This window comes from Ranitomeya variabilis, chromosome 5 (assembly GCF_051348905.1).
Source record: "Ranitomeya variabilis isolate aRanVar5 chromosome 5, aRanVar5.hap1, whole genome shotgun sequence".
In the NCBI taxonomy this organism is placed as follows: Eukaryota; Metazoa; Chordata; class Amphibia; order Anura; family Dendrobatidae; genus Ranitomeya; species Ranitomeya variabilis.
In genome coordinates, this window is record NC_135236.1 from 355,231,255 (window position 1) to 355,258,025 (window position 26,771).

General features: G+C 39.3%; 1 protein-coding gene across 1 annotated transcript in view; it reads left to right on the plus strand.

The window, feature by feature from the left end:
- The first annotated feature begins 1,366 nt into the window (after positions 1-1,366).
- TAFA5 (TAFA chemokine like family member 5) overlaps positions 1,367-26,771 on the plus strand; it is a 738,239-nt gene continuing 712,834 nt past the window's right edge. The window contains exon 1 of the mRNA XM_077264860.1: positions 1,367-2,462. Within this exon, the coding sequence (XP_077120975.1) occupies positions 2,372-2,462 (91 nt within the window). The 5' untranslated portion in view covers positions 1,367-2,371. The remainder of the gene's footprint in view (positions 2,463-26,771) is intronic.

The following is a 26,771-nucleotide window of genomic DNA, read 5'->3' on the forward strand; positions in this document are numbered from 1 at the left end:
CTACTATATAATTGTCTAAGGGGGACTTCCGTCTGTATGTCTTTCTGTCTGTCTGGCTGTCCCAGAAATCCCGCGTCGCTGATTGGTCAAACGCAAACGCAACAGTCCGGCCGAGAATTAGTCCCTCCCTACTTCCGTCCAGTCAGTGCCCAGCGCCCGCTCCATACTCCCCTCCAGTGAGCGCTCACACAGGGTTAATGGCAGCGTTAACAGACCGCATTATGTCGCGGGTAATGCACTACGTTAACGCTGTTATTAACCCTGTGTGACCAACTTTTTACTATTGATGCTGCCTATGCAGCATCAATAGTAAAAAAGATCTAATGTTAAAAATAATAATAAAAAAAAACATGCTATTCTCACCTTCCGTCGTCTGCCGATGCGCGCACGGCTGCCAACAGCTTCCGTTCCCAGAGATGCATTGCGAAATTACCCAGAAGACTTAGCGGTCTCGCGAGACCGCTAAGACATCTGGGTACTTTTGCAATGCATCTCTGGGAACGGAAGCTAGCGGCAGCAGCACGCACATCAGAACAGCTTCGCTGGACAACGGCGGGTGAGTATATAACTATTTTTTATTTTAATTATTTTTTTTAGCAGGGATATGGTGCCCACACTGCTATATACTACATGGGCTGTGTTATATACTGCGTGGCTGCTATATACTACGTGGCCAGTGTTATATACTATGTGGGCTGTGTTATATACTATGTGGCCTGTGTTACTGTGTGGCTGCTATATACTATGTGGGCAGTGTTATATACTATGTGGGCTGTGTTATATACTACGTGGGCAGTGTTATATACTGCGTGGGCTGTACTATAAATTACTTGGGCTGTTATATATTACTTGGGCTGAGTTATATACTGCGTGGCTGCTATTTACTATGTGGGCAGTGTTATATACTATGTGAGCTGTTATATAATGTGTGGGCTGTTATGTACTGCGTGGGCTGTGTTATATACTGTGTGGGCTGTGTTATATACTGCGTGGGCTGTGTTATATACTGTGTTGGCTGTGTTATATACTGCGTGGGCTGTTACTGTGTGGGCTGTGTTATATACTGCGTGGGCTCTGTTATATACTACATGGCCTGTGCTATATACTATGTGGCTGCTATATACATACATACGCTAGAATACCCGATGCGTTAGAATCGGGCCACTATCTAGTGTATTTATAAATGTGCATGTATATATGTGCATATGTGTATGTATATATGTGTATATGTATTTATAAATATATATATGTGTGTGTATATTTGTGCATATGTGTATATGTGTGTGTCTATACAGTGTGTGTATGTATATATGTGTGTGTGTACGTGTCCCACATCCCAGCTCAGGCAGTGAGGGACAGGGGCAGCAGTGTCAAGCAGCCATATGAAACTTCGCCTGAGTCTGTGGCACAAGGAGCCATGAAAGCCTCCGCTTCTCCTCTCGTGTCCACGACAACCCGAGAGTATGTGAGCTAATAGGCGCCAGACACACAGCCCACCTCAGCAGCCCACTGCCGGCCGGGGGAAGCTGCCCATTCCCACACCCTGGGGATCCGGGACTGTCCATTTCTCAGGCCGCATCATTAGCCGCCGGCAGCCATGCAGTAGTGCGCGGTCTGCAGCGTGCAGGGGTGCCAGGCTGTGGGCACTGCCGCTGTGGGCACAGGTGGAGTGGAATCCCCGCTCGTCCCCTTCTGTGGCAGGGGGTGACAGGTCACAGCTCGGGGGACAGGGGGGCCCGCCGTGACGTCACGGTCTCGGCACAGGGAAAGTTGCGCTGAGCTCTGCCACTGGGTACATAGCGGGCACTGGCACAATAAAGAATCCACCTCTCTTCCCATCCAGCCCAGTACCCGCCGGGGGAGGGAGAGAGGGAGGAAGGGAGGGCAGCGGCATCATCACACATTCCTCCCAGAGAACAGGAGGGAGAAGCAGCGCAGCCTCCGCAATCAGCAGCTGCAGCGCGGACCGTGCCCGTCTCCGGCTCTGCCCTTCCCTCACCGCCACTGGATCCTTGCATCGGAATGAGCCGCCGCCAGGAGTAGCAGCAGTGCCCGGTGCCAGGGCGGACGCAGCCTCTGCAGAGCAACAGCTACTACAGGACAAGTTGGCGCACACTGCCCGCCGGGCAGCCGACCCGAGTGGCGGGAGATGGGCAGGAATTGAGGGGCTGATTGATGGCTCCCACCTATTGCGCAACCGTGCCCAGTCTCCTGGCCAACTCCGAGGAACAGAAAGCTGATTCATGGATGCTGGGGGGCTCCGTGCTGCCCGCCCTGGGGCACAGCCTGGTGCCTGAGCCCTGCCTGCTGCTGTGAGCTGGGGAGTCACTGTGTCACTTTGTGGGGGTCCTCCTGTGACTTGGGCAGCGACATGCAGCTCCTGAAGGCGCTATGGGCACTAGCAGGGGCGGCCATCTGCTGTTTGCTTCTCTTCCTCATCCACTCGCAGTTCCTGAAAGAAGGTAAATCTGCTTCCTTACTCCATGGTGGGCACTGCATTGTGGTGGGCACTGCATTGTGGTGGGCGCTGCATTGTGGTGGGCTGCACTGTGCAGGTGGAGGACTCGCTCCCAGCCGGCCGGGGAAAAACACCAAGAATCCTGTTGAGTAATTGGCTTGTTTGGAACCTAGATCAATAGGTGCCCGATCCCCTTTTATTCTGCAAGTTCTCAATAGATGGCACCAAAGTTCTATGGAAAGGGCAGCAGAGTGCACGGAGGATGCAGCGGAGGCTGCGGCTCAGGCCCGGACCGCTCACTGCTCCACTGTCCCCGCACACTTACTCACTGCTCCACCGCATATTGGGTGGTCACTAGCAGTCAGCCCACGGTGGGAGAGGTTAATAATGGAGCCCTTCCACCCACAGCCCCACATGTATTAGTCCTGATCTGCTGCCTCGTGAGTGTGTAGGCTGGCATGGGAGTAGAGTGTGCCCTTACCTGCACCTACACCCTCGGGCACCTGCAGAACTTGTCTGTCCTCGCTGCCCCTTCTTGTCTATGCAGATGCTGGTTTCTGATGTCGCATTATGTCTGAATAAAGCCTGAATTCATTGTTCTCACCCCCTGACCTGTGGACTTCGCGATGCCCTTCTGTCTGTGGTGCCAGTCCGCTTTACTTGTGGTGCAACATGGCTTTTCTGTAAAGATTGTTGTCACTGAGGGATGACAAAGCTCACATCTGTTGCTATAGCAGTATTTATTAGCTGGAGGATTGATGGAAGTGTGGATCTTCTGGTATGTTCTGAGCAAACATCACAGGAAATGACTATTGTCTGTGAGGAGAGCCTGGCTGCTTGTCAGGGGGCACTGACCTGCCCATGGCATGGGCACCATATGCTGATCCTGGGGGAGATCCTGTGTGTGGCTTATGGGTGACCATCTCCAGGCTGCTCTGCCATGCAATGTCTGGAGGTTGGCTGCTCATATGTCTATGTAGCCTATTTCCATCCTAGTAATGTATTATACAAGGTAACATTTCTCTATTGCTCTTGTGTTTTGCATCTCTGTGTCTTAATGAAGCACCATTTTTTTTTTTTATAAATGTCAAGGAGAACTTGCCAGGGGGATGTTTCCTGTGGTGCAGAAATTTTGATCCTTGAAAAACAAGAATATGGAAAGTTCATGAGAAGAATCCTCCTAATTGATCACATATCATTCTTATTCTTGCTTGCATCTCTGTTTTCTGAAAGCACAGTTTAGAGGACGTTTTTTCTTTTTTTTTTCCTTTCCCTCGCAGCTTTAATGAGAAATGTACAGTGGACTTTATGATGTGTTTAATGATTGCAGTTGTGGCTTAACACATCATGCATATGAAATGATTTCCCCTTCAGACTAGCTCTGTAGCCAAACTCTTCCTATGAGCCTTGATCAGGGCTTACTGAATTATTAGCCACAAAATGGACCATCTTGCGGAATATGCATGGGCTTGATTTACGCTGTGTAGTCCCCATGCAGCCATAGATGCCTTAAACTACCATTCTGAGGATAGTGCTTGGTTATACAGCATATTGTCGGGGTAAAACCATACGCACTTGAACAGTAAATTGGTTTTGTCCTTGTTAAAGATGGTCGTACATCTAACACTCTGACCATTATGACACTGATGCACTTACAGAAGGATAATATCAATGTTAAAAGACTTGCTAATCAATTGTATGACTATCACAGATTCCGATGAATAAAGATATCGTCTGCCTGCACTTTACTCCAACTAATTATGCATCTCTGAATTGGATTAATGGTTTATATAAAGATAATGAGTTCTTTTTAATGAGCACTTTTTATGTAACTATTTCCTGTCCTTGAGTTGACTTGAAGAGAGGCCTGTATCGGTATTGGCGATCTTAGCTTTGATATGTGCGGGGGAGACAATCAGCACTTGTTCTGCCATGAGTGGGAAAGAGCTGTTTAAATGGCTATTTCCATGAATATGTTTTTTTTTTTTTCAGGAAGTAAAGAATGGGTGACACATGGTGCCATTTTTCCACACTTAGGCTTTTGTTTAAAAATACAGGTCGTCCTGTGGCTAATCCGTTCCCTGATGTCCAATCTGTCTCTCAATGTTTCAGAAAGATGAATAGAACTGTGAACGGAGGAAAGGGCATTGTAATTTATAATTGCAGTCCCATGCCTGTCTAGGCATTAACCAAGGCTCTATTACATATTTAGTCTTCGCAGTCTACCTATGAAGGTTAAGTAAACAAATAAATGGGTAATATAACAATCATATTTACATAGAATTCTCATCTGTTTACTAAATATGAATATACTAACACTGAGTCCATTAGTGCATTGTTTTATGCTTCTCCTAGGAAATAATGGAAGTGACATGATTCTATAATAATGCAGCTTTTGTTTGCGAGGATGATAGATACCTACAGCAGCTCCATTTCCTGGCATTTATGTATCTCTCCACAATAGAATGCTACTGAAGATGTGTTCCCAGCAACAACAGAAAAATCTGTGCAGCCTAACATAAAAAAAAGTAGTCGTCTTTTTTTAAGCACTGCATTATATCCCTAAAACTAAGGCTGTCCCAGAAAAAAATGAGGGCAATTGCTGCTATATGGAGATGTATTTTAGCAATGCAGCATAAAATTAGCGTTCAGTTGTAATTACACATGCTACCTGATAGAGAGTTGTTAATACTGTCACCAAAATGGATGTCAATTGCCTAGATAGTGCTGACATCAAAATGAATGTGAATAGCTTGGATACTATTGACATCGAAATGGATGTGAGTAGCCTGGATTTTAGAATGCTTTCTCTGCGCCTCACATTTTCAGGTAATTTACTGACTGTTTGGACAGCTCACCTCAAGGATCGGCAAACTGATTAAGGCTTTTGGAACCACTCTCTGTTTTCAGTAGCTAGGTCATAAGAACTTTCATAGACAAAGAAGAAAAATTAGTGGAGGGGAATTTTAGGAGCATTGTTAACGTGACTCCTGGGATGTGTCCAGTCCTGATCTCTTAATTCTTATAGTCCATGGGAAATAACTCTGATTTCAAAGTTAAGAAACAATATCATTATTGTTAGAAATGATACATACAACTCACTAGCATATTATCACTGATGTATAATGTTAATTGTCCATTCCTACGTCTACTATCAATATGTAGATATCCTGACATCACAGGTTGCTCTAATAATTGTAGTGCCTTTTTGGTGTTATTGCGTCACCTTTTCTTTTTATTATTTTACTGTCATTTCCTGCAGAAAATGCATAAATATAAAAAGGACAAACTTTTTTTTTTTTTTTTTTTTTTACACTTTTTTTGGTCACAATATAAGGATCTGTTTACAAGTGCTTTGGAGGCTCTTTTAGATTTGATGGATACCAGAATGGAAAACCTACAGGTTTAGTGGAAACCATCAGGTGCTGTTGGTGAGACAGATCCGCAACTGCTTCGATTCAGTGTTTCTGCTCTTATGACAGGGCAGGAAAACAATTCAGATCACAGATGAAAACAAAACCTACCCCAGGATCTCAGGGCTCCAGAAGGAACAGTACCACCATGATGAGCTATACATAAAGTAGTACACAGCCTACAGTACAAACCTAGTGCTGTTAGTCAACGTTGCTATGTGAATAACATACAGCTCTGGCAAAAATTAAGAGAGCACTGCAAAATGTTCAGTTTGTCTGATTTTTCTCTTTATAGGTATATTTTTGAGTAAAATGTAAATTGTTCTTTTAGTCTATAAACTTCTGACAACATGTCTCCGAATTTCCAAGCAATAAATTTTGTTTGTTTTTTTCTGAAAAGGAGAAATGGTCAAAATTTAAAAAAAGCCCAGTGCTTTCAGACCTCAAATAATGCAAAGAAAACAAGTTTATAATCATTTAGAAGCAACAATACTAATGTTCTAACTCAGGAAGAGTTCAGAAATCAATATTTTGAGGAATAACCATGATTTTTATTCACAGCTTTCATGCGTCTTGGCATGCTTTCCACCAGTCTTTCACACTGCTGCTGGGGCAAAGATTTAAGCAGTTCTTCTTTGTTTGATGGCTTGTGACCATCCATCATCCTCTTGATTACATTCCAGAGGTTTTCAATGGGGTTCAGGTCTGGAGATTAGGCTGCCCATCACAGGGTCTTGATGTGGTGGTCTCTTAATTTTTCCCAGAGCTGTATATACCTATACTTCAAAAACTAGCATGTAAGGACAGTTCTTTTGCTATGATTTACACTTTCTGTGTGTCCATTCAACTGTAATGTATGTAAGATAAGTAATATCTTGTGCTGTAAGCAGATTTTCAAAACAAATTTTTATATTCTATTCTTTTGCCAGCAGAGTTCTGAAAATTCTTACTAGCTGTGCTGTTGTGGTAAAGATATTTGCTTATGGATAAACCTTCTGGTGTTTGATGGTATCATTGATCTGGCTTTATTTAGGAAGATATGTTCTTGCACTTGTTCTTTTGTGATTTGTTCATTTATCCTCCTCCTGCAATCACAACCTCATTAGTTAGTTTGTTGCTGTTGACTAGGGTCTAATGAGAGGGCATAGCCTTTGTTTAGTATCTGATGAGATTACATGACAGGTGTTTGATGTTCACATGCTACAGGGAAACAATTCTGTATTTACTCCAGCCACCATTACCATAATTGGCCATATGAATGGCTTTCTCGAGACTCTTACAATTCTTCAAGATTTTAAATCACATCTCAGATAGTACCATAAAGGATCAGAAAAGGTATGAGTGCTGAGATGCAGATAATGATACTACTGTCATCTCGGTTTAATGCCATTTTGCACAGTCAAACAACATCTTATTCGATAGTTTCTATTCACAGAAGTGCACATTAAAACTCTATTTACTATTTGTGCTCATTGTGTTACATTAGTATGAGAAGATGTACTGTATGCACTAAATGTCCAATGACTTTGTAAACTAGCTGAAAAAAGAGAACAAAAGTGGATTTATTCTCTAAACGTAAAAGTTCTTCCAATAATCCGAAATAATAGACAAACTAATGGTAAAAGAAAGAAAAAACTATAGGCAATGGCTAAAGAAAGATATACAGTAACATGCAAACGTATACATTGCAAGAAATCAACTCCTTTTAGAAAAGCAGATGAATGTTCTATAAATCCAGTCTCATCCATCACTATAAGATTAGTGCCTGTAGCTAGTTTAGAAGAGGAACAACAAGTTGCAGATTATTAAACACAAAACTTTAAGACTGAGGTCCCAGTGAAAAACTCTTTTGAGCCTCCATCTTTTAACCTGTCATGATATCACCTTTTATAAAAGAAATATCCATATAATATGATATGTCTGTATAGCATAGTTGCAGGAAGACACTTCTATATTCTCCAGAATAAACATGGCCACACACTATAGACAGATTTTTCCCGAAAGCTTGTTTTCCCAATATTGGTTAGGTTTTGTCATGAGGAAGAGGTCCTGTGTGACTTCGAAATGCGTTGACTTTGAGAATCTATTTAAATAAAAAAGTGTTTTAAGGAAAATCTCCATATCGGCAGTCTTCATCAGTAGTGTAGGTACAGACACATTATACCTTCTGGATCTACTATAATTACATGTGACACTTATGGATTCTCCAGAATACGGATGGCCACACACTTTAGACAGACACTTGTTTTCCCAATAGTGGTTCCTTTGACCCACAGTTATACACAAAGGAACCTCTGGAGGCTTCTTATGTCTTGTGAGAACAAAAACGGTCTGGCATGTTGAAATCCAACATGCCTTACCCTTCTTTCACCTAACAAGTTCAGATGACTTTCGATTAATATGTCTTAAAGATCACTTATCACTGGATTTTTTAAACCACCTCCAATTTCTGCTGTTCCACTGAATCTGGAACATTTTTTCTGTTGCCCCTTACTATCAGCACATTGTGACTATATGATTAAACATAAAAAGTTCTAACTGGATTATAATACCTCAACTGCGATAATTATTTATTTTTTGGTATAATGGGGTCATAGATTAGAATATTTAGTAATTCTTCAAAAAGTTTGTATGTTCTCGTAGTGTTTGTGTGGGTTTCCTCCGGATACTCCAGTTTCCTCCTCAACTCCAAACACATACTGATAGGGAATGTAGATTGTGAGTCCCAATGGGAAGGTGCCGATAATATCTGTAAAGCGCTGTGGAATTAATGGCGCTATATAAGTGAGTAAAATAAACGGTTGCCCTTGTTTTGGAGCATTACGTTCCAGAATAGTGTTGGATCTTGTATGATAATATAACTTTGCTTTATACTGCACATGGGTATTTATTATCTACATATATATTTAATGAAAGTGCAAATTTCCGGAAGCATCAGTAAATAACCTACAACTGGCTATAGGCTATGTAGAGGTTGAATAAAGGTACCTTCACACTGACCAACTTTCCAACGATAACGATAGCGATCCGTGACGTTGCAGCGTCCTGGATAGCGATATCGTTGTGTTTGACACGCAGCAGCGATCTGGATCCTGCTGTGATATCGCTGCTCGGAGCTAGAAGTCCAGAACTTTATTTGGTCGTCAGATCGGCGTGTATCGTTGTGTTTGACAGCAAAAGCAACGACGCCTGTAATGTTTTACAATGGTAACCAGGGTAAATATCGGGTTACTAAGCGCAGGGCCGCGCTTAGTAACCCGATATTTACCCTGGTTACCATTGTAAAAGTAAAAAAAAAACAGTACATACTCACCTTCTGATGTCTGTCACGTCCCCCGGCGTCCACAGGGTTACGCGCTGCTGCTCAGAGCTTCCTGCACTGACTGTCAGTGCCGGCCGTAAAGCAAAGCACAGCGGTGACGTCACCGCTCTGCTTTAGGGCCGGCGCTTACACAGTGCAGGGAACCGGACGCCGGGGGACGCGACACACACTGGAATGTAAGTATGTAGTGTTTGTTTTTTTTTACATTTACACTGGTAACCAGGGTAAACATCGGGTTACTAAGCGCGGCCCTGCACTTAGTAACCCGATGTTTACCCTGGTTACCTGGGGACTTCGGCATCGTTGGTCGCTGGAGAGCTGTCTGTGTGACAGCTCTCCAGCGACCACACAACGACGAAACAGCGATGCTGCAGCGATCGGCATCGTTGTCTATATCGCTGCAGCGTCGCTTAATGTGACGGGGCCTTTAGGTCAATCCATTGTTTTCACAATGGTTGCTAATTTAATTTTGCTTTGTGAAGAAGTTATTCAAGGTCTTCTAGGGATATAGATCAAGATTCTAGTAGTTAGTATTGATCAAAGACCTAGCAAGACCAATAAGTAAGCTGACCTGACTTTTTCCAGTAATGCTTTTAGATTGGGAGCAGGGGTCTGATTTATAAAACGATGGTGCCTATATAGAGATGACTTCTAACGGGACATTAGGTCATAGCTTCAATGCTTCTAAGCCAGTTTGGAAATTATTACCAATAACCTGATTCCTTGTTATTGGCTGTTTTTCCGCTTACCCTATCTTTAGTAAAGCATCCAATTACTTTTTAGAGTACTTTGTGCATATTTTACCAATATAGCAATTACAGGGCATTCCAAAGTTTGTATTTCAATTAATACAAGAGTATTTTAAATTTATTATGCAAAAATATGTAAGTGTAATGGACAGTTACCACCATGAAAATTGTCCTTCTACAGCCTAAAAGAAGCAGAACCACACATCTAAATTGGAAAACAAGTCTACAGTTTGGAAGCAATTTCTTCTATGCACAGTGATAGTGGGGATGTAGATAGAATCTGCAGCTTACGCCTGGAACTACGAAAGGTTAAGCTGGTCATCTGATGGGTGAAAAGTAGTGATGAACGAGTGTGCTCGTTGCTCAGGGTTTTCCGAGCACGCTAGGGTGACCGAGTATTTGTAAGTGCCCGGAGATTTAGTTTTCATCCCGGCAGCTGAATGATTTACAGCTACTAGCCAGGCTGAGTACATGTGGGGATTCCCTAGCAACCAGGCAACCCCCACATGTACTCAGTCTGGCTAATAGCTGTAAATCATTCAGCTGCAGCGATGAAAACTAAATCTCTGAGCAGTCTTAAATACTCGGAGGTCACCCAAGCATGCTCGGGAAAACCTGAGCAACGAGTACACTCGTTCATCATTAGTGAAAAGCCTATTCATAGTATTTGCAATGTAAAAATACTGAGCTTATTAATATACTTAATCATATCTACTCCAAACACCCTAACTCAGATAGTCTGTCCTGGTGCAAGACACATCACTTCTGCTTTCTCCCTCCTTGTACTTCGCTGTGCAGGGACACAAAAGAGACACAAATATCTGTGCATTACATGAATATCTTTCATCAGTTTGATTGTTTGATCACTGAAGTTTAGTTTTTCATAGAGGCATTTTCAAAGTTAAAGTGGTATTTCCATCTCCAAGATCCTATCCCAATATGTAGTAGGTATAATAATAATAGTAGCAAATATCCCCAACTAGAAATGTAGTATAGTTCTTCTGATTCTCTATGTCTCTTTCCTCATTGCAGGACCTTAGCTATCCATGGTTACTACCACTCACATAGTGACAGTTAGCTAGTTGCTAGTGGTCGTACACTTGGAGCTATTTGCTAGTATTATTATTATACCTACTACTTATTGGGATAGTATCTTAGAAGTGGGAATACCCCTTTAGAGCAAATGACAGACTGATGATATCGAACAAACTGTTAGTGGGAAAACCTCTTAAAAGGGTAGTCCATTAGTTGGGACAGACATAGTGATAAAGAAGGGGTTGTCCCAGTGGTGGATTTTTTTTTTAATAATGGATGCCAATGACAGACATATCCAAATGTATTAGTTTATGATTGGATATACTTACGCCGAACACCCCACTGATCTGCAGAGAATTAAATGAATAAAATGTATAAAAAGAAAGTTTATGTACTCTTTAAATTGATGCAAACTTTGTGCAACTGCAAACCAGCGGTATATTTTTGTTTAAATGTGAAAGAAGGATCCAAACAGCTAAAGGGTATGTGCACACGTTGCGGATTTGCCCGCGGATCCGCAGCGGATTGGCCACTGCGGATTCGCAGAAGTTTTCCATCAGGTTTACAGTAACATGTAAACCTATGGAAAACCAAATCCGCTGTGCCCATGCTGCGGAAAAAAACAAGCGGAAACGCTGCGTTGTATTTTCCGCAGCATGTCAATTCTTTGTGTGGATTCCGCAGCGTTTTACACCTGTTCCTCAACAGGAATCCGCAGGTGTTAAACCGCAGGTGAAATCACCACAAAAAACGCACAAAATCCAAAGTGCCTTTTACCTGCGGATTTTACAAAAACAGTGCGGAAAAATCCGCACACGAATCTGCAACGTGTGCACATAGCCAAAGAGTTCTTTTCCTCTTCTGCATTTTTGTTTTTAAGGTATGCATCTAAAATTGAGCACAAATGCGGTGAGAAATTAGCTGTTGTTAACTTTTCATTCATTGTGCTACTTACAAATTGCCCTAGTGATCCTGTAGTAAAAGTAGCACAAGCAAGGCAATCTTCATCTGCTTGATACTGCATAATGAAGTGAAGCTCATCATCATCTCTTGAAAAGAAGACTCTATCCTCTATTAGCCTGGGAAATGGGGTATAGAAATTATTTTGGCACTTTTAACTTTGCAAATGTTCCATTATACACATCCAAATGATGTAAATTCATCTTATAGAACACACTGTATTGCTCGCAATATTCTGTCCATTTCAAACTGCATCTAATTTCGTAATGAATGTGAAAATGTAGATGTGTTATATAAGGAATGAAGAGACGGATGTGCTGTATACCTGGACTGTATATATGATATGTTAGTTAACATTGTTAAAAAATGCCATATATTGCATATATATACAGTAGGGGAAATAAGTATTTCATCCCTTGCTGATTTTGTAAGTTTGCCCACTGACAAAGACATGAACAGTCTATCATTTTAAGGGTAGGTTAATTTTAACATTGAGAGATAGAATATCAAAAATAAAATCCAGAAACTCAAATTTTATAAATTATATGCATTTATTTGCATTTTGCAGTGAGAAATAAGTATTTGATCCTTCTGGCAAACAAGACTTAATACTTGGTGGCAAAACCCTTTTTGGCAATCACAGCAGTCAGCTTCATCTCCCTACATATGTTTTCTACGGAATTAAGGTCTGGAGACTGGCTAGGCCACTCCATGACATTAATGTGCTTTTTTTGAGCCACTCCTTTGTTGCCTTGGCTGCATTTTTGGGTCATTGTCTTGTTGGAAGACCATCCACAATCCATTTTTAATGTCCTGGTGGAGGGAAGGAGGTTATCACTCAGGGTTTCACGGTACATGGCTTCATCCATTCTCCCATTGATGCGGTGAAGCATTCCTGTGCCCATAGCAGATAAACACCCCACAACATAATGTTTCCACATCCATGCTTGACAGAGGGGACGGTGTTCTTTGGGTCATAGGCATTTCTCTTCCTCCAAACACGGAAAGTTGAGTTAATGCCAAAGACCTCAATTTTTGTCTCATCTGACAGCACCTTCTTCGAATCACTCACAGAACCATTAAGGTGTTCATTGGCAAACTTTAGACGGGCCTGCATATGTGCCTTCTTGAGCAGGGGGATCTTGCGGGCACTGCAGGATTTTAAACCTTTACGGTGTAATGTGTTACCAATGGTTTTCTTGGTGACTGTGGTCATAGCTGCCTTGAGATCATTAACAAGTTCCCCCTTGTAGTTTTAGGCTGATCTTTCCCCTTCCTCATGATCAAGGATACCCCACGAGGTGAGATTTTGCATGGTGCCCCAGACTGATGTCGATTGACAGTCATTTTGTATTTCTTCCATTTTCTTACTATTGCACCAACAGTTGTCTCCTTCTCACCCAGTGTCTTACTTATGGTTTTGTAGCCCATTCCAGCTTTGTGCAGGTCTATGATCTTGTCCCTGACATCCTTATAAAGCTCTTTGGTCTTACCCATGTTATAGAGGTTAGAGTCTGACTGATTAATTGAGTCTGTGGACAGGAGTGGGCAGCATGGTGGCTCAGTGTTTAGCACTGCAGACTTGCAGTGCTGGGGTCCTGGGTTCAAATCCCACCAAGTGACAACATCTGCAAAGAGTTTCTATGTTCTCATGTTTGTGTGAGTTCCTCCAGCTGCCTCCCACACTGCAAAGACATACTGATAGGGAACTTAGATTGTGAGCCCCATCCGGGACAGCGCCAATAATGTCTGTAAAGAGCTGTGGAATTAATAGCGCTATATAAATGAGTAAAATAAATACAATAAAGGTGACTATGCAAGACAGCTGTCTTTAATGCAGGTGAAGAGTTGATTAGGAGCATCTAACTGGTCTGTAGGAGCCAGAACTCTTAATGGTTGATAGGGGATCAAACACTTATTTCTCACTGCAAAATGCAAATACATTTATTTAATTTATTCAATGTGATATTCTGGATTTTATTTTTGATATTCTATCTCTCAATGTTAAAATTAACCTACCCTTAAAATTATAAACTGTTCATGTCTTTGTCAGCAGGCAAACTTACAAAATCAGCAAGGGATCAAATATTTATTTCCCCTACTGTATATATATATATATGTATATCTTTGACATGACCACCCAAATTGAATTGCGTCTGGGGTATGATCATTTAAAGAAGATGGCCAGTATGCATAATATACAATGAGGATAAAAATGTGTCACAGGAAATTGAGGACGGTTTTCTTCTCAAACAAGTGCTCTTGTAGTAAAGTCTCACACATGTATGTGTAGAAGAAGAAGAACGCAGTCAGAAAGCCATATAAATCAGACTGAGATCGGACCACAATGCTCGGACTGGCCAGTTGCTCTCTTTACCCGAGCATTAGAGCTTCATATATTTATGTGTAGCTGTCATGCTCAGATCAGGAAAGCCACAGACAGTCCGAGCATTGCGTTCTGATCTCTGTCCGAATTTTCACATCGGTTTGACTACGTATTCATATAGCACCATTAATTCTACAACACTTTATAGATATAATCATCACTATCTAAATTCCCTATCAGTATGTCTTTGTCAGTGCAGGAGGAAACCAGAAAACCATGAAAAACACAAGGCGAACATTCAACCTACTTGCAGATGTTGTCCTTGGTGGAATTTGGATATCAGCACTTTGGCACTGCAAGGTTACAAAGCTATCCATGATATATATATATATATATATATATATATATATATATATATATATATACACTTCGGCACTGCAAGGTTACAAAGCTATCCATGATATATATATATATATATATATATATATATATATATATATATATATATATATATATATATATATATATATATATATATATATATATATATATACTGTATATATACTGTATATATTTAGTGGGCAGTTCGGATGCTGTGCAGCGCTGGGGTTCTTGGTTCAAGATCCACCAGGGACAATATCTGCAAGTTGTTTGTATCTTCTCCCTGTGTTTTTTGTGTGTTATATACAGTATATTTACAGTGTATTACATGTGCGTGTATATAATGATCAGAATATCTATATGTATATATATATAATAGAATTTGTGACATGATAATTATATGACAACACCTGCTGTAGCACATATGTGTATTTAACCACTTTCTGACATTGGGCGTAATGTTTGGTGCGGGCTCTGGCGCTGAGCCTGCACCTTTCCAGGGACATGGCAGCTGATCTATACAGCTGATATGTGCCCGCAACAGCCGTGGGTGGAATCACGATTCACCCGCGGCTGTTAACTAGTTAAATGCCACTGCCAATCTCTGACAGCGGCATTTAACTTGCGCTTTTACAGAAGCGCGTCACTAATCCCACCCATTGGTGACTCTGTCACATGATCGTGGGTCACTGATGGGTCGCCATGACAACTAGAGGTCTGCAGCAGACTTCTATGGTTGTCTGCCAGTTTGCTGTGAGCCCCACCCCGTGGTAGTTGCTCATAGCAAGTGAGCATTTCTGCTACACACAGGCGATCTGATCATCACCTGTGTGTAGCAAAAGCGATCAAAGTACTGCAGCTTCTAGTCTCCCACACAGACTATTAAAGCATGCAAAAAGTAAAAAAAAAGTAAAAAATATATATATATATATATATATATATATATATATATATATATATATATATATATATATATATATATATATATGTTCAAATCACCCCTTTCCCCCCTTTCAAAATAAAATAAAAAAAATTCACATACACATATCTGGTATCGCAACGTTCAGAATTACCCGATCTATCAATATAAAAATCGAATTAACTCGATCGCTCAACGGCGTAATAAGAAAAAAAAATCAAAACGCCAGAATTATGTTTTTTTTAGTCGGCGCTACATTGCAGTCAAATGCAATAATTGAAGATCAAAAGATCATATCTACACCAAAATGGTATAATCAAAACCGTCAGCTTGGCGCGCAAACATTAAGCCTTCACCCAGCATAAGATCAGGAAAAATGCAAAATGGCGCCTTTTTTTGTTTTTTAACCACATTTTGGATTTTATTTTACCACTTAAATAAAAAAGAACCTATACTTGTTTGGTGTCTGTCTGCTTCTAATGACCTGGAGAATCATAATGGCAGGTCAGTTTTAGCATTTAGTAAACATGGTAAAAAAACATAAACAAAAACAACTGTGGAATTGCACTTTTGTTTGCAATTTCACCGCACTTGGAATTTTTTTCTCGTTTTCCAGTATAGGATATGTTAAAACCAATGGTGTCATTCAAAAGTACAGCTTGTCCCACAAAAAACAAGCCCTCACATGGCCATTTTGACCAAAAAATAAAAGTTCTGGCTCTGGGAAGAAGGGGAGCTAAAAATGGAAATTTAAAAACGGAAATACCCCTGGTCGTTAAGGGGTTAATATCGCTACGTGTTCCACCAGTTCCTGTCATATCCACTTACAGTGAGCTATAATATAGTCTACAGGGACATAATGCAGGTTCCTATTACGACACAGTACATAGAAGCTGTCACTCTTGACCATGGCGCCTGCGTTAGAACCTGCTTGTTATATAGTTATTAGATGTAACGCTATAGAATATGACCCAGGAAACAACAATTGAAAAAAATACATTTCTGGTTTTTCCTTTTGTATAAATGTTTGAAACCCATTGCAGAGAAATGATATGGATGCATTCCAAATTGTCACATGGAAGAGATGGGTTTCTTTTAGCTTTGAGAAATAAATGCACATATTTGAGCCAGATTTGCATCTCGTATGTTGGGCACTGAAAATTCTTGAGGGTATTTTGAAATGCTTTGCTTGTTCACCACTGTATTTCACATCAAGAGGAGACAGAGGCAGACAGCTCTTAATGATGAAGGACGTCCCTCAAAGTAGAAACCGCTTTCCTCTCCACTTTTGTTAGGTTAATTTAGGTTAGCCTTGATGACCTGAAGATGAGGGTTTCAGTTTTTTTTCTTAGAGAAAAATAGAATGTAAATGTATAAACTCATTTAAGATTGTGGAGCTGTATTTCATTTCATTGTTCACTGGAGCTGATCCAAATCTCCCTGTATGGAAGGCTGCCATTTACCCCTGTTACTGCTTATACGGATATATTTATATAGAAGAGCCTTCACTCCAAAGAAATCACAAGGAAAAGTCAATGTTGGTTTGGACTTAAATAGGCATTACTCATAGGAAGACATACTTCCATTGTTACAAGCACATAAGATATATTCATATTTTTGTGATAGAAAGTTACACAGTCATTTTGAAATATGTTAGTGTTTAACATGTTTATACTCTAAATCTATATTTACAAATAGATCTCACACTACATCTTTGTGTATTTATACATTTTGTTGTCTACATGAGGATTTCTAGGGTGAGATCAAGACGTTTCAAAGTTTAGGATGAATTCAAGAATTTCTTTCAAGCTTAGTAATCTTTTAGGAGTGTCTGATTTGCCCAAAAGAGGTGAGAGTGAAGCCGCCGCTGATTGGCTGCAGGGGTCGTGTGACATAACAAAGGAGAGCCAGTGTTGACAACCCTGGAACGGCACTCGCATTGGAGATGTGTATAGCTGTTATTATTTTACTAGATGGTGGCCCGATTCTAACGCATCGGGTATTCTAGAATATGTATATAGCAGCCACATAGTATATAGCACAGGCCACGTAGTATATAGGAGCCATGTAGTATATAGCATACAAATAGTACGTGGCCTGTGCTATATAGTATGTGGCTGCTATATACATACATACATATTGTAGAATACCCGATGCATTAATACAGGCCACGCAATATATAACACAGCCCAAACAGTATATAACACAGCCCACATACTATATAACACAGCCACGCAGTATATAGCAGCCACGTAGTATATAACACAGGCGACATAGTATATAACACAGGCCACGTAGTATATAGCAGCCAAGTAGTATATAGTACTGCCCACGTAGTATATAGCAGCCATGTGGTATATATAGTACTGTCCACGTAGTGTATAGCAGCCATGTAGTATATAGTACTGGCCACGTAGTATATAGCAGCCATTTAGTATATAACGCAGCCCACACAGTATATAGCAGCCATGTAGTATATAGTACTGCCCACGTAGTATATAGCAGCCATGTAGTATATAGTACTGTCCACGTAGTATATAGCAGCCATGTAGTATATAGTACTGCCCACATAGTATACAGCAGCCATGTAGTATATAGTACTGCCCACGTAGTATACAGTGGCCATGTAGTATATAGTACTGCCCACGTAGTATACAGCAGCCATGTAGTATATAGTACTGCCCACGTAGTATATAGCAGCCATGTAGAATATAGTACTGCCCACGTAGTATACAGCGGCCATGTAGTATATAGTACTGCCCACATAGTATATAGCGACCATGTAGTATATAACGCAGCCCACGTAGTATATAGCAGCCACGTAGTATATAACGCAGCCCACGCAGTATTTAGCAGTGTGGGCACCATATCCCTGTTAAAAAAAATTGAAATAAAAAATAGTTACATACTCACCTCCTGGGATCCAACGGCACTGTGCCGATGCGCGCGGCTGCAGCCATAGACAGCGTCAATAGTAAAAAGTTGGGGACACACAGGGTTAATATCGGTAACGGAGTGCGTTACCTGCGGCATAACGCAGTCCGTTACCGCCGGCATTAACCCTGTGTTATCGGTGACCGGAGGGGAGTATGCGGGCGCCGGGCACTGACTGCGGGGAGTAAGGAGCGGCCATTTTCTTCCAGACTGTGTGCGTCGCTGATTGGTCGCAGCTGTTTTGCTGTGACCAATCATTGCGACTTGGATTTCCATGACAGACAGAGGCCGCGACCAATGAATATCCGTGACAGACATACAGAAGGACAGACAGACAGAAAGACGGAAGTGACCCTTAGACAATTATATAGTACATAAGAGGGAGAATAAAGTTCGAGAAGGGGTTTGAATAGTGGACAATGCCTTTAATACAATTTTAATTTTAAACAGTAGCTGTCACTTTTATTTAAAGGACATTACTTTTGCAAAAATACTTTAACTTGTTGAGGTCCCATCAATCACGTGAAACCCAATGTAGATGCTCTCAGTTAATAAATAAGGGAGATAGTTAAACATTGAAACCTTTTCCCTCTCTTTTTGTAAGATTGGAACACTTTCAAGGCTCAATTACTGGGCACAGTTGCTAATTTAAACAGAATCTATCACCGGGTTTTTGCAACATAATGTAGAGACAGAGACCCTGAATCCAGCTATGTATCACTTACTAGGCTACTTGCCGCAGTTGTGATAAAATCAGTATTTTATTAGCCAGGTATTATCACTACAGGACTAGTAAATCTGCTGCTATTTAGTCCTCCATATTAATAAACTTTGTATAACTTCACCCCCCCACACTGATTGGCAGTTTTCTGCCTATGCATAGTGTTGTGGGTGGGTTATACAGAGCCCAGCACTCAGAGATTTGCAGCAGAATTAACTTGATGTTATCAAAATTGTAGCAAGCAGCCAACTGAGAGAATGCTGGAATCAGGATATCTGCCCCTAAATCTTGCTGCTCTTAGATGAGGTAGCAAGAACCTTAAATAGTATAAAAGTCATAATGTAAAAATGATATGTTATCAGGAAATATACCTCTTGTATTATGTGCAGTTAAATAATATCTGTGTTGAGTAGTATACAATGATCATATAAATTAGGCTTAGTAATGGAGTCTGCACTGAGATGCATTTTTAAATGACTATTTTAAAACTCTAACATGCAGTATGTCATAGCATGGGCTACTTACAATGGGTAGAAAGAGTTTACATACAGTAAGTAGGTCGCTGCGATTACTGGTCTTTGTACTAATTTCTTTGCTTTAAATAGTAGTCAGTTCATATATAGCATGTAATATCTCCCTTCTTCCCTGAGTATGTGATTTATAAATTGAGTAATCACTCCATTATTCCATTGTTACAACTTAAGAGAGTCTATTATAGACTACTGAGTATAAGGGATTATTATCTTCATGGATTAATTCATTTCTTAAGGATCAAAGTATTTATATCTTGCCTCTCTATTGGATATTTCAAGGATATCCTTTGTTCTCATGTATGTAAGCCTCTTTATTATTTTTGTATTCTTTATTTGCTCTCACTAGAGAATGAGTCATTTTTTTAGTGCTTAGTTAATGTGATTTGTTAGGGTGATTTCCATATATGAAAAATTGTATGTAACCTGTCAGGGTATGTTCACACAAGACAAAAATTTGTGATGCAGTTTTTTGTTTGCATATAGACACAAATAAAATATCAATGTCTGGAAGTATAATTTAGGTTGTTGGTTTTTAGTGCGGATATTTCACGTACAAGAGATTTCCATAGGATATGTGGTCATTTATATTATTGTTCTATTCAATCTTTTAGGCATATCAGTTGTTGCCAGCATTTTCACAGGCTGCTTATCTGCTGCCAAATAGGTTTTCATAATGATATCCTGTGGATTGCAGCCATAGTGTACATCTGATAAAATGCTAATGTTTGTTGATATTAAAAGTTTCCTTTTCTTCTTTTACTCTCCCGTGCTGGTGACTTTTGCTTTAGATATGGCACATAAGTACTAGTATCACTGACTGTGGCTCACTTATAATTTAAGAAAAGACCATGAGAAGTGTTTGCTTCAATCATTCAAGTGACATAGCTGCCTTAGTATGTCCAGTAGAATAAATAATTGTACCAAAACCCTGTTGCAAAACATGGATACATTAAGTGATTATAATGATTCAACGTTTTCTATTTCATGCAAAATAGATGCAGATAAACATTTGAAATGAACATTCATAATGCAGCAGCAGTTCATGTAATATTTATATCCCGTTAACAAATTTATTTACAAATATCTACAATACTTTGAAAAAGTGAATCTCCAGCTTAATAAAACCTTAACAAATCATAAGGGCAGCTTAAAAAGAATTTGTCGTCAGACAATGCAAATCATTTTGTTTTTTTTTAGTATCATTAGAGATGAGCGGAACCGAACTTTAAAGGTGCTGAACTCAGACTTCTCCCACCTTAATGTTCTGAGTTTGGGGGGAGACAAAGAATTTTCAGATCCAAAGTTTGGGTCCCCATTGACACGGGCATACCAAAACAGAGAAAGGCCAGAAGATTGCAGCGTCTGGTTTCACAAACTCCTGCACTGATTAGAACTGCTTCACCATTTTATCAAGCAGTGCAGGTTTTTCCTTGCTGGTAGTGCAAGGCTTATTCAGTTCACGTGATCTCTTGGAGCTCTCTGTCCTGTATTTTCTCATCTGTTCAGTGTTGGATACTCCTCTCTGCTATATAGGTTCACCACTTACCCTTGGGAATTGCCAGTGATAGTTCTTACTGCCTGGTTAGGCGTTGGAGGTGAAGTTGGTGTTTGGAGTAGGCATTTGGAGAGTTATTCAGGAGACTGTTGAGTGAAGTTTGTTTTTTTATACATCCTCATCCTCCTGTTTGGTATCACTTTCCTATACCTCCCCAGTTTTCTACTCTGTTGTTTGATGATAGGTTTTTGTATGATTGTAGTTTTCATTTATCCCTATCCATCTTCCATTGTTTATCTAGCTAGTGTCATCCTATACACTTCTGTCTCACACCTCCTTGGGTGGGGGAGGGAACAGATAAGGGTTAATATAGGAGAATAGCAAGGCACGTGACCCAGCCATCTCAACCTTCAGGACTAATCCGGAGGACAGGGATAGACTAGGCCTCCCCTAACTAGAGATTGGGTATGGGCCCACAGTCCCTAGTCACTATATCACACTCATACATTTCAATGGGGTTCTGGTTCATGTTTGGGTAAAGTTCTGGTACCCAGGCATAAAGTTCGGTCGGGTACCAGAACCGAACATCCACAAGTCCGCTCATCCCAACATATCATGATTTAACTTAAAAAATATATATATTACAATTGTTACACTAGCCACTGGGGCTGTTATAGTTTCCTGTAAACTTCCAAATACTGTATGTGTCTCCTATATACTTCCTGCCCTTTCAGGAAGAGTCTTCAGCAGGCTTCTTACCAGCAGAGGCAGGATTAAAATGACAGTTAACACCTCAATGCACAGCTGATAACACAGAATCCTCCAATCACAGTAGGTGATGTCACCCTGCTTCAGGGTGTGACTAATGTGGCTAATGTACATGTGCATTTCCTTAAAAAGCTGAAATTTAGAGTCTAAAAGCCTTAGTATAAAAATTACAAGATTATTAATTTTTATTTTTAATAAAGATTGTGATATGAAAAAAACATTGCCAAAATGTTTTAAAAAATGCATTTAACACAAAAAACAAATTGTCATTTTCTAACTTTTTCTTTAAAGCTCTGGAACCTTGTGCAAAAATGTTTCATACAGAACGTAAATAAAAGCTAGGAGTAAAAAAAAAAAATGAAGGTAGATAGATAAGAACATAGATAGCAATTTGATTGGTTGGTTGTAGGAAACTCCTCTGTGTCCTTTCACTAGTTTTTCAGCAGTCTTTCTTTACTGCACACAATTTTTTTTTACAGTTTTTCTCAATCTGGTTCATTAGCTTGAAGTATTCATCTGTAACTTCAAAGGTTTTAATCCTGATCCATGTGACAAAAAGTGTACCGTAGGACAAAGAAAGCATAAAAAGAAGCGCAAACTGGGCCATTTTCTGCTGCTGCTTGATGGTAACGTTGAATAAACTCCTTGCCAACTAGGTCAGCCAAATGTCGGATTCCTCTGGCAGAAATGATTGCAAGTTTCTATTCTGTGACATTTTACAAAGAAGACAAAATACATGTTTCCTATAAAGAACACATTTTACCCAACACAACATTTTTGATTGAGATGAATTATCAAATGCCCAAAAATCTATAAATAATTTCGATGGCAGACATAAAAAAACTCAAGTGAAAAAATGAATAAAAATATGCATATTTTTAAACTCTATTGTCAGGTCCCTTACCTAACCCAATAACTGTACTCGAGATATAACGTGCATTTTGTATCCCTTGCTATTTCATGCTAATAATGTGCCGGAGGAGGTGTTTCACACTCAAACAATGTCATATTTATAAGAAGCCTCTTACTTTGGAATTGCAGCTAAAGACTTTCTGTAGATGCCATAATGATTTGCGTTTTCTAGCTCTCTGATTAACTTTGATTGCTGCTATTAAGAATTGTGATTATCTGCGGTATTTAGCATATATTGGCACCTGCTCCTTCACATGTAAATGGATTTGTTTCATCGATGCTGGAAATCTCATGATTAGTGTTTATTAACACAGCAATACTATGTGAGTAGTTCAGGCAAATTTCACATATTGGACGGCATGCTAGTTTGTTTGAAGGTAGAAAAGTAATTAAAGGAACTAACAGTTGTTATGAAAAGGTGACTGTGGCAGAAGTGTTCAGTTTACGTAGTATTGCAATTCTACATTACTGATACATGACTTACCGGGCTGTTATAAAAGAACAACTTCCATTCTAAATATTTATATACCTTTGTATAGTAAATTATAGACTTCCGTATATTTACCATACTGTGTTTCCATTGGACCATTTTTTCTTAAGACTGCAAACTGCCCCCGAAAAAGTGGTGAGGTTTATTATAGAATTGCAAACAATGCATTTCTATGAAGTTTTGGGGTGACTTAGCATGTCAACTTTAAAAGATACCTGTATGTTACATTATTTTACTATTAGTAGTTTTATAATACATAATTCCCTTTTATTTGTATGTAGGGTATAGCCAGTAGAAAAGGGAGTCATTAATCCTGTTTCATGAAGCACTAATGGGATCACATTTGGAGCACTGCATTTGTTAAAGTGGATCTGTCATCAGATTTTATATTAAAACCTACAGAGATTAGTAAATAGTTCATTTAGTCCTGATAAAGATGTTGTAATTACTTTTAAAATCCAGTTAAAAGGTTGGCTGTATAATTTTTTTTAATCAAAGTTTACTTCAATTTCCATCCAATTAGTCTGATTGACAAATCCTCGGTGTCTCTCCAGCTGCTGAATTCTCACACTGCTCAGAACAAGCTACAAATGTTAGCCATGCTAGGTGAGCGGACACTATATACTTGGACTTATAAACCAGTGCATTTTGTTTCTGGATTTATAGAAATCTAATATCAAGATTATTAAGGCATTCCGACACATTTTCAAAGTAAAGTAAAAGTATCATCAGGTCTAAGAGATCTATGTAATAATGGATACAGTTTATATTGTCAATTCTGGTGACAAATCCACTCTTTAGGTTCAGGTGATTTTACAAAAAAATTCAACAAAAAAAGAAAAAATGCAAAGATGGGTTATACAAATGGTGGAAGTTCAAAGTATAAAACTTACTGTAGGTGAGAGTTGAAGAACTTTATTTGTATAGCTTGGAAACATAGTGGGAAAATACGGACATGATTAAAATATGTGAATGGTTTAAAGGGAATCTGTCAACAGTTTTTTGCTCTGTAAACTGAGAGCAACTGAGAGCACCATGATGTAGGGTCTGAGAACCTGATTCCAGCATTGTGTTACTTACTAGGCTGTGATTTGCAGTTTGAACACAATCATAGTTTTATCATTAGGAGATTATCATTACAGGACTAGGTGACTCATACCTCCTAGTCCAACCATGTCCATCACAGTGATTGGTAGCTTTCTGTCAATATACAGTATACACAGAAAGCTGACAATCTTTTGTGTGGTGGGAATACACAGCTCAGCATTCTAAGCTCTGTTATATATACAAAAACAATATAAGAAAAAGGTGACATTTTATTAATAATATTAAAATATTAAAATTATTGAAAAAGCCATTACCAGGCTGTTGTTTGGTTGTCCCTTTTTATATGCTATATATGTATTTTAATATTATTAATAACATTTTACATTTTTATGATATTGTTTTTGTATTGTTGTTTTTTCACCCTATTTTTTGGAGAAGGTCACAATAGTATTATAGGGTGATATCCCATGTATTAATCAATTGTGAGTCAAGTTTGATTTGGTGTTGTATCTGTTATATATACATCAGAGAGCACAGTCATTGCATTAAAACTGCTGCACCCTGTAAACTAAGTGATACATCACTGCAATCAGGGTCTTTGTCCCTGCAATATGCTGCTGTCAGATTGCTTAGCAAAAAACGACTGACAGATTTGTTTTGAATAAAGTTCAGAGGAGCATGTTTTTATAGTACAAGAAACTAAACACAAGAAATTGGGGCAACCTGAAATGAGTTCAGAAGTAATGTCAGAAAATATAAATAGATGCTTAGGAAAAACATTAAGCAAATGTTGTTGGAAATGCAACAGTAAGTGAATTTGCTCATGTGAGGGATAGATTAGATAAACCTTGTGGTCTCTTTTATTAACCCTTCTTGAAAAAAGGACTTTTTATTACACATTGTGGCCTAGGGAATGAAAAATTGGTGCCTCAAAGAGACATATTTGCTAACACAAAGGCAACATGTGCTTGCATAGGTATTGCCTTCCACTCAGTAATAAGGATCAGAAGGGGCTTCATGTGCTTACAGTGTATTACATAATGAAAGTGAAGCAGGAAGGCTGAGAAGTAACCCTCCAGAGTGTCCATGTGTATGCGAAATCTGCACCACAACAATTGGAAGAGTCTTTAATCTTGGCGATGGCATGAACCCATCATTATAAGATCTAAATGTTTATCTCCTCAGTAAATCATTTCAATCAAGTTGAATAAATTGTGTTGTAAGTCTTACAAATTGTAAGTTATTCTAATTATATTATAACCGAACAACATTATCATTAGTATCGTTATACTATTGCAAAGCAATGTTAACAAAACTTCAGGATTCTTATAAAAAAACATTAATTAGAAACAAATGGTTCTTCTTTTCCTTTCCTCTTCTTCTTTTCTTTTCTTCTTTATTCCTTATTCTCACAAATGTTCAAAAAGTAGGCAAATAAAAAAATACATACATTTTAATATAATTCCAGAGGTAGAGCCTTTACTTTCATAGCAGCTGTAACACCTCCATTTCCTTGTTGAAAGTGAAGCTAAAAGACATATCATTCAATTAACAAAAGAAAATGTGGCTGTCAAATTATTCACTGTAAATAGAGTGAAAACATATTTTACACTGTATTTGATATCAATGCAAATGCATTAAACCTGTGAATAATACTGGTAGAGGCCATAGAATGGTTCCTGCCTTACTAATGTTAAGTAAGATCACCACCAGAATTTATATATATTTATACACACATACGTACAGTGGCATGTAAAAGTTTGGGCACCCCTTGTCAAAATTACTGTTGTCGTGAAGTGTTAAACAAGTTACAGATGAAATGATTTCTAAAAGGCTTAAAGTTAGAGACTCATTTCCTTTGTATTTTAGGCCAAAAAAATATTTTCATCTTTTGCATTTTAAAAATTACAAAAATGGGCCAATGCATGCATTTTACATGCCACTGTATTAATAGAGTTGGACATTTTGAACCACTCTTCTTTTGCAAACTGCTCCTGATCTCTCATCTTAGAAGGATGCCTTCTCCCAAAAGCAATTTTAAGATCTCTCCACGCATTGATGGCCATTCAGAACTCTTAATGCTTTGTTTCCTTCCATTTCTAAGTGCTTCTTGAAGAATTTTTGGAGTCTTGGCTTTGTTGGAAGACCCATGACCAAAGACACAAACTCAGCTTTCTGGCCACTAAATTGCAACCCCAAATCTTTGGCAATCTTCAGATTCCATGATGCCTTGTACACAGTCAAGGCACACAGTGCTAGAAGCAGTAGACTATCCCTGAAAAATATTTGTACCTCCACCGTATTTGAC